We start from the raw sequence: 9,571 nt of genomic DNA, 5'->3' as shown, positions 1-9,571 counted from the left end.
CTGTTATAATTTTTTTAGTATATTACTTGTGTGGTGTAGAAGAGAATTATCTATGTAGAGATACTGCTTGCAAACCAATGATGGTAAGATGATGTCATGGGGTAGGACTGGATAAGTCTGACTTCTTCCTACTCCATTCAAGCATGTACTAGGTATAAGCAAATTGATACTGGATTATGTGTAAAATTATGTGTGTTGACATATCAACTGTCTTTACATGCTTGAAAGAATAAATCAGATCAAAAATAAAAATAAAAATACAAATGATTTTAAATGTTATGCTTTTATGCTTATGCCACTGTAATTTCCAAGCAAAGTTTCTTGACTTTGTGTCAAAATTAAACACTGATTAAAATTAATGTAACTTTGATTTCTTGATGATAATTACCTAATTCACCCAATTTTCATCTGATCCTGTGGTATAAAGTATAATAATAAAGACTAGCACCGTTTTCTGTAATTTTATCTATTCGGATATGCAAAAGCAGTGAATAATGAATACTAGCTCTAAAAGCTCAGGGATACTTTGTGCTTTCTGTAATTTTATCTATTCGGATATGCAAAAGCAGTGAATAATGAATACTAGCTCTAAAAGCTCAGGGATACTTCAGTGCTTTGGACACATTCTGTGACCTTATCTAAAGCACTGTACTGGTTTATGAAAACTGTCACTGAGAAATGCATGAGGACTGTCAGCTGTCATGCCACATCAAGTTTATTTACAGCCCAATATCACATAAAAAAATCTAAATGGGCTTTACAGGCCAACAACATCAACAACACCCAGCCACAAGCTCTCTATGCATGAGTTTCTTCAGGAACCTTACACTGGTTTAGTAAATGACCACTGGAATAAGGCTGTAATAACATATTGTATTAGCATATTAAAAGTACAAAACCTGCACTAATGACATTTACAGCAAAAACGCAGGTCCTGAGCAAAAAGCATCTTGAATCAGTGGGGGTCCAGTGGCACAGTGCAGGCTGGAAAAAGCAATGAAAATAGTTACAAGTCCTGTGAATAGCCTATATTATATTGAAAACTGTGCTGTGTAAATTGTGAGAAATAAAATGTACTATATTATACATATATGTGTGTCAGAGCATGTCACATTATAAATATAACCTCAGATTGTGAATGTAAGAAGTTCCAACATCAACAATGTGTTCATTAAGGCTGTTTTCCCCACAGCACGAAAGTCCAAGAAGCTAGGGAAACTGAAGGGAGTCAGCGAGGACCTGCAGGGTTCTAAGGATGGCCAAACTGCCACAGGTGGTGTTGGAGGCGTCTACCTGTCCTCTGAGAAGGAACTGAATGCCACCGCTACCAAAGCCCTGGTCCCCCATGGGCCTGGAGTGGTCACACCTTTTCTGGCACCCTCCATCTGCAGCGTGTTGGAGCTGATCGAGCCTGAAGAGGTGTACTCTGGTTATGACAACACACAGCCTGACACCACTGACCACCTGCTGTCCAGTCTCAACCACCTGGCCGGAAAGCAGATGGTACGCATGGTGAAGTGGGCCAAAGTACTTCCAGGTTAGTGAGCACTGGAGCAGTGGGCTGAGGCCTAAACTATGGTGGCCGTGGCTGTGAGAGCTCAGCACAATGCAGCTTAATGAAACACACAATAAACAAAATACAAGTAAATTAAGGAAATATCTGCACCAACATCTGCATTTAGAAAACAAATGCTGCAATGTGAAAAAACACAAAACAACCACATTGAAAAAGGCTGCAGATAGCACAGACAACAATGGAAACACTACAGTGTGATGAACACAGCTGAGACACGGAGACATGTTTGTTGTTGCCTCATGTAGTCAAAGTCAAACTATCCTTAAATGGTAAAATTGGAAAATCAGGAAAATGTTTTTCTGTTTGTTTACATTCTGGTCACATGATACAGACATGTTAGCATCCCTGTGTCTAGAGTATCAGAAGGCTGATATGGCTGTTCTGGGCTATAAATCCATATACAGTGAGCTTGATGGGTAATGGTCAGGGAGAGAAAGCAGAGAGGAAAGACACAGCTAAAGAAATTTAAAAACACCCAGGGTGTACTAGAGAACAGAATGCTGGCATGAGCGGTGAGAGTGTATTATTGTTTATGGGTGAGTCTGCACGTTGTGCATTTGTAAGGACAATAAATCAAGTGACTGGTAGATAGGTTTAAAACAAAAATGTAACAAAACAAAGCAAAAGAAAGTTCAATAAATAATAATGAGGAAATTATACAGCAGTATGTTGGGAGAAAGAGTTAAAAGTAATGATAAACATAGCAACAAAAGAAACCATTATATTAACAAAAATAGTGTGCTGTAGCACCAACTCCAAAGTAATACTACTCCCCCTGCCAGTATCGCTACTACTGCTAATAATAAGTTACATTTGTTTCAACAAAACAAATATATTCTAAGATAAGCATAAAATTAGTGAGAAGAAAAAAGAAAGAATCAAAAGCAATTGCAGATGGTGACAGAGGCATACATAATGTGTTTTGGTGGAATTATTTAGGAGAGTTACTGCTAAGTTTCCCCCTTTTTTTCCCATAGAAATGTTCTATATGGTTGTGTTTTCAGTATTTGCAGCTTGTTTCCGTATTTGGTCGTGTTCTCTCACTTTGCAGAATGTGTCTCTCTTGTCAGATTGGTGAAGATGTTTTGTGATTTTTCTGTGTGCGTGTTGCAGTGTGTTGAGCTGTCAGGGCCACTGTGCTAAATACAGTTTAAGAGTGTTTTAAGCCAGAAGTGGAAAAGAGTTGAAACAATGCTCTCACAGGTACTACAGTATGTGTAAAATATGTAAATGACTTTTCTAAAGGTTTGATTTAATTGAGATGGTTGCAGTGTTTTAGGTTGTCGGAGAAGTCAAGCGATTTTCCTCTTTTGCTTTTGAAAGTCACTTTTACAAAAGGCTGTAGTTATTTAGATTCAAGCAACTTATAAATCCAATAAATTGTATATTTTCAGTCTATGTCTGTAGATATTTATAATGAATTTGTTTATAAGAAACTATTTAAATTTTGTCTGTTTTATGTGAGTGTTAAGTCTAATAAATGAGGTAGGAGTCTATGCTGTAGTTACTGACAGGTTTTAATGAAGATAACATGCCTACATTTTCAGTTTTGATCTCTACAGTTTGAGAATACAACACTGCACCCAGCAGCCCATTTTACTTTTAAATTTTAAGTCTGTAAATCATTCTGCAAAGCTTCAACACGATTAGCAGTGAATCCTGTTTTACCATAACACAGAATCAAGATAAAGATTTCCACACTGAACTCATTTACATCACCATTGTCAGATGCTGAACAGAACATCTAGTGTCTATCTCATTTATTTTTACCTACTGTGTAAGACACAGCATAGGAATAAACAAAAATCCAGAAAATACCAGACTGTGGAAGACAAATTGAAAGATGCCTCACAGGTAGCTCTGTTTAATTTGCTGTATTGCAAATATTTGATACCTCTACGGTGTCTGCTTGCCATATCCGGACATATAAATAGAAGGGGAGCCAGACAGAAGGGTCAAAATGAGTACCTTCGACTTTCAGACATGCCATCACCTGCATTCAGTTTACATCTGGATGTGGCAGGGCTAACATACAGGGCCAGAATATGTTCAAGGAAAGTTTGTGACTCTTCTTTCATTAGTCAGTGGAAGCTACATTATTAGAACATACTTTTCTAATGTTTAGACCAACTTGAAAAACAAAATCTCGTAGTGCACAGACAGTTTTCATAAGTTAATGTTGAGCTAGGCATCTGACATACCTTTTCAAATATTTAGTTAAAAACAGTTTGACAGCTTGACATGCATAAAACTAAAATAGGCCTTAAAACTTCAAAAGTGACTTGTGTGTCCTCAGTTGTCCTCTGTTTTGCATGAGGAGTTTCTTGCCAGAGTTTGATTGAGAGTTTGGCAAGTTTCCTATTTGACTCTATTTTTGGTGTCTTATACACAACATACCAATAACTGGAGGCCTTTGAGGGTTCTGCATCAAACAAGAATGGGTGAATAATTCTGTGGTTATCGTGTCTAAACAAATCTTAGCACAGAAACTACCCTGTAGCGAAGACACAGTATGATTATGCAGATGCAGGTACGCACATGCTCATGCCCTGTTAAATAAATGCCTCTTAATTATATGCTGCTTAAGTCCAAATGTATAAAATCACTACACTTCATGTTGTTTTTGTATGACTTAGGTTTTCGGGCCCTGCCCATCGAGGACCAAATCACCCTGATCCAGTACTCCTGGATGTGTCTGTCCTCCTTTGGCCTCAGCTGGCGCTCCTACAAACACACCAATGGACAGATGCTCTACTTTGCCCCTGACCTCATCTTTAACGAGTACGTCCATATTATTTCCATATCTGCTCTGATGATATTGAAGTGTACTGGTCTTGATATGTAGCGGCAGCACAGGTATGATATATTTTTTTGCTACAGATGTGACGATGAGTACTTTTTTTTTTAAATAGATCATTAATAGGTAGGTACAGTAGAAGGTTCAACAGTAGGGCTTTTTACTATTAGTGTTAGTAGCCTCTGCTCCTTTAGCTGCTCATCAGGTGCAAATATGTCAATAAACAAGTGGATTTTGGAGAGTACTATTTTAAACATTACATTAACATAGATGCTTCTTTATTTGCATCAGGCACAGACTATCAAGGTCTAGCAGGGGCAGTCAATGGCCCACTTGATCCGTGTTAATATGTTTGAACAGGAGAGCAAGTGGAGAAGAGCTGTATCTTTTCTCACTGGAGCTGAAGTGCATGGCTGCTGATGGATTGAATGTTACAGACTTAATCAAAGAGGAGAAAAGCAGCTCCTGTAGGCAGCGTACTGTAGAGGAGCAGGTTCACTCAGGGGCAGGTTTAAAAGCTTCAACTAATAGCTTGTGTAAGTTAATGTTAGTGAGTAGGTCAGTTTGTTCAAAATAAATGAATAAACAATCAACAGTGCGAATGCTATTGTGCAATACACTTGCAGATTCTGTGTGCTATATCACTGTGACCTTGGTGCTATTGGTAAAGCATTCGTTTTCCACAGCACTTTGATCCTCTAATCAATGTAGTGTAGAGCGGATCAGAGTTTTTTAAGAATTATGTGTTTCACTCATGGCTAACTGTTTTTGGAGAACATCTATTTATTTTTACTGTACAATGTGCAGCTGCTACCGTTTGATGCACTTTCTGTAGTCCAGGCCTGTCCCATTGATGGATGGGCCTGGTATTCAGCTTGACAGAGCAGAGGAGATATAGACTGGCTGGAGATAGTGGTGGCCCGGATGTTGCTCACACGCTCGCTGCTCTATTGGGGAGCACATGACCACCATGCATTGGTCCACAACTTTGCTGAGTCCCCTCAGGCTTTGGGGGAATGGACAGTGTACACTTGTTTCCATAGCTACTTAGTGCTTACAGTACTGACTCAGGGCTTTAAGGCATTTATTGAATAGACTGTCCACTCACTCAGCTATTAGAGTGAAATCTGTCACTGATTGAGAGTAAATTCTGCAAAGACAGATGTGCATTTTACATTAAAGACAAAGTAAGCCTGCGTAATCTCTATCAATTAGTCTTTGATGTGTCGTAAATGTCTACACAAGATAAAGCTTTTTCCCTAAAAGTTCTGGGCACTCACCCATGATTCACTTAATCTACATGATGAATATACAGACGGGCAACAAATTAAGGGCAAAACCTGAACAAATAAGTGGTCTCTTCCAGGATAACAGTGCTCCCATCAATAGGGCATGAGCGGTCATTGAATGGGTTGGTGAATATGAATATGATGTGAATCATACGCTGTGGCTTTCAGAGTCACCAGATCTCAACCCAGCTGAATAACTATGGGAGATTCTGGAGCGACATGTTAGACAGCGTCTCCCCCACCAGCATTAAAACACCAAATGAGGGAATGTCTTGTGGGAAAATGGCATTCATCCCTCCAGCAGAGTTCAGAGACTTGTAGAATCAACGCCAAGGAGCACTGAAGCTGTTATGGCTGCATGCGGTGGCCCAACCCCCTTACTAAGATATTTTATGTTGGGTTTTCCTTTAACGTGTTACCCGTCTGCGGAATAATCTAAAGGTAGAAATGAAAAGCAACATATACAGTATAAACAATGTTCATTACATAAAGACAAAGTTTACAAGAAAAAAACTGTTCATTTGCTTCTGTCTTTTATCATATGACCAATCAATCAGCTATTTAGGCTGTAGCATCTTAAACAGCTTTACCTGTAGTTATCAATGTCAGTCAGGTCTATAGGGACTGGTCCTTATTTGCCAATACCGCTTCTAACAAAGAAAAACACTTGCAAACTGCAATTAGTGGTGCAAGATGATCACGGAAAGGTAGCCCGCCTCCGGCGATAGTATGACGAGGGGAACGAGCAAGTGGATTGTTTTGGAGGCGAGCTACTTTTCCGTGGCACATTGTGTCTTTTACATTGTGTCACACATGCACTGGCCCACACACTCAAAGGCTTCAAGGATAAAGGAGCATTTCTGGAGACATTTTCAACCTTTCAGTATTAAAAGCTGTACATTTTAGAATTACTTTGACAGGATATTTGACCAATATATTGATATTTCAGTTAGACTTTAAGCAATGTATTAGGACATTTTTCTGAACTTAGAAATGTTGTTGACTTCTTCCAATCAAATCTGAACACTTCTTTCTCCTCAGTTCTGAAGCTCCTTCTTGAATCTTTTACCACAGAAACAGAGAAACAGGTAGGGCTCAGTACTGAGAGAGACAGACAGGAAGAGAACCAAAGAGAGAGTGAGACAGGGAGATGAGAACAAGTGAGGGAGGGAAGGAGAGAGATTGCTGCCAGTTTTTTCCTTTCCTCCCCAAAACCAGCAGCTCATTTTGGGCAGTGATTCAGCAAAATTCATTTCAGGAAGAGAGTGCAGGAGGAGGAGAGAGAGGAAACGTGTGGAGACTTTAGAAACTTCAGCCCAAAGTTGTATCAAATGATGGTATGCTGCGCTTTGAGAAACTGCTCACATACTCAGAGCTGCGTAGCGGTGAAACAGGTCTGCTCACAGTTTATCAGTCATTTAGTCGGGCACAGATGTACAACACATACTGCGAAGCACTATGCTGTCTTATGCTTTATCGCAGAAGCTATGCACTTGTTCCGAATCGACTGCTTCTGGTCCCCTTTACAAAATGTTTAGTCTAGTTGTTATCAGAGCGAAGTCTCCACCCTCCCTGCCTGTGTGATGATATAGTTTCACTGTACTGTGGGTAAAGCTCAGAACCCTTTCAAGTCAAGCCACGCCATTTGCATTTAATTACTGCAGTCTCAGTGTCATGGTGATTTATAGCAGAGAGAAAGTCAGAGATTCCCTTGAATCTGTGGCATTTGGAGAGCACATTTCTGATTGGCTCGTGCTTTATCCTTCCTAATGTTTCTTTCCTGTTTTGTGAACTCTGTGACAAAACTGAGATTATTCTCCTGACAAAATGCGTATGAAAAAGAAGGGTAGTGAGAGCGTTAGGCATGAGGAGCCTGCGTATACACTTTTGTGTGTGTAGTAAACCATGTTTATGTGTGTCATTTCTGTTAACATAGTTAAATTGGAAAATACACATGTTAAAGGTGTTTCTGTGGTGACTGGACTTTTAGTTCTGGGGCCTTTCCTAGTCTACCACATGCTTAGAAAAAGGGATGCATCTGGGCTGTGATACTGTACGTAGCGTCTGCAGTCTGGGGGGGATTTGGTATTCTGCTCTTAGCCCAGTCTAGCAGAAACCTCCTCTGCAATGTGTGACTATACTGTCTCACTGGTCTGATATAGTGTGGTAGGAATGGAGCGAAGAAGCCAGTGAGTGCGTTAGCTTTAACAAAAGAATAAAAAATCATTATTACTGAGATTAAATGAAGAATAAATACATACTGTGTAAATCTGAGCAGGACTTCTGAAAGAAATACTACTTTTTGTGAGGTTTAAAAAAGCTTTTGTTGTCATGTTCCCCTCCCTCCTCCTTTCTCTGGTCCTTCTACAGGGAACGCATGCGGACATCAGCCATGTATGACTTATGTCTGGGCATGAGGCAGGTGAGCCAGGAGTTTGTGCGACTGCAGCTAACCTACAACGAGTTCCTCTCCATGAAGGTCCTCCTGCTTCTCAGCACAGGTAGGCAGTCAGCTACAGGCCTGCACCCCGCTTACCATTAGGGTGGTGCAGTTGGAAATATCTGCTGTGCTGATGTTTGTAGCTCACCGATAATCTGTGTGTCACACTACATACAGGTAAATTTGCGATGCCTTGTGAGGTCCCAGATTGGCGCTTGTTCCTCACAGTTCGATTTTATTATCTACTGCCAAACTGTTGACTGTCATGGCCTGAACCACCCAACATCTCCCAAGTTGCTTAACCAAAAGACTACCTCTCATATAGGAAACATATTGACAAGGTGTCTTGTATTCTGTTCCATCCACCACACAGCGCTGAGACAATGTTGGCAGTGCTAGTAGCTGCCTTCCTGGCACACATGATTGTGCCTTTTAAAGTCTGTCATGCATCAAGCTTATTCTAAGTGATCCATTATCATGCATAACAGGTGCAGTATTCACCTGTCTGTGTAGCAACATACAGCGTATGTAAATAAGAAGAGGAGCTGTGTCTTCATTTTTCCATTCTCTGACGGAAGGCTAATCTGTTACTTTATGTTTTAATTGGCTATGGATAAGCAAAATACTTCCCTCACTCCCTACGGAAGGTCTCACAGTGTTGCCAGTCTCCGCCAAACTGCGCCCACAGGCACTGCAGCCTCACAGAGAGGATGTGTTGGACCAAGTTGCTCTGTTGGAAACTGAAAACAGCGGTTTTTCCACCACCTCAACACACTGTGAGCTGCTGCTGTCAGTTCAGTAGTAACAGTTAAAGGTTCTGTGATGTCAGCTGTGTCATAACTGCACCGTCCACACCCACAGTTTTAGTTATTATAAAAATAACCATAATGCTTAAAGCTACACGGGGACACAGGAGACCAACTGAGGTCTTTATGCATGTGTTTGCATGGGGCCTCATGTTTGTTGGTGTCAAATAGATGCTGAATGAATTTCTATAGAGAGAGGTGAGGATAATGGGAATCTAAGAGAGTTGTGGCGAGCTATTTGAAGAGTCTGCTTGCTGGCTGGACTCACAGACTTTTTTAACATCAGTTCCAGTGCCAATCAGTGGAAATATTCATTGGCAGAGTGTTTATTTTTCAGTTACTGAGGCCTCTGAAAGTAGTGTGTGAATGCTGGACTCAGATGGGCAACTTTGGTAAACTTGACTTCATCCTAGCATGTTTGTCCATTTTACATTTTCACTATTTAGATTATATCTGTATTCATATTATGTTACTAAGTATACAAGTATTGTTTTTAAAGCTGCATTAACTAACTTCTCCCTCTAATTTCTGACCATTAAAAGCAAAGTGAGAGTCAAATCAAATTCAAACAGTAGCCCCTCGTCTTCTCCCATCCTGCCCTGTCTCTGAAACTACGTCATACTGTATGTCATCACAACAGCCGAAGACAGTTGGGATAGTCAG

The 9,571-nt window shown here is 40.2% G+C and overlaps 1 protein-coding gene across 1 annotated transcript in view; it reads left to right on the top strand.

The window, feature by feature from the left end:
• nr3c2 (nuclear receptor subfamily 3, group C, member 2) overlaps positions 1 to 9,571 on the top strand; it is a 71,904-nt gene that overhangs the window by 50,225 nt on the left and 12,108 nt on the right. The window contains exons 5-7 of the mRNA XM_020591756.1: positions 1,193 to 1,537; positions 4,213 to 4,357; positions 8,033 to 8,163. Coding sequence (XP_020447412.1) covers positions 1,193 to 1,537; positions 4,213 to 4,357; positions 8,033 to 8,163 — 621 coding nt within the window. The remainder of the gene's footprint in view (positions 1 to 1,192; positions 1,538 to 4,212; positions 4,358 to 8,032; positions 8,164 to 9,571) is intronic.

This window comes from Monopterus albus, unplaced genomic scaffold (genome assembly GCF_001952655.1).
Source record: "Monopterus albus unplaced genomic scaffold, M_albus_1.0 scaffold15.1, whole genome shotgun sequence".
Classification (NCBI taxonomy): domain Eukaryota; kingdom Metazoa; phylum Chordata; class Actinopteri; order Synbranchiformes; family Synbranchidae; genus Monopterus; species Monopterus albus.
This window is presented reverse-complemented; position numbering and strand designations above follow the sequence as displayed.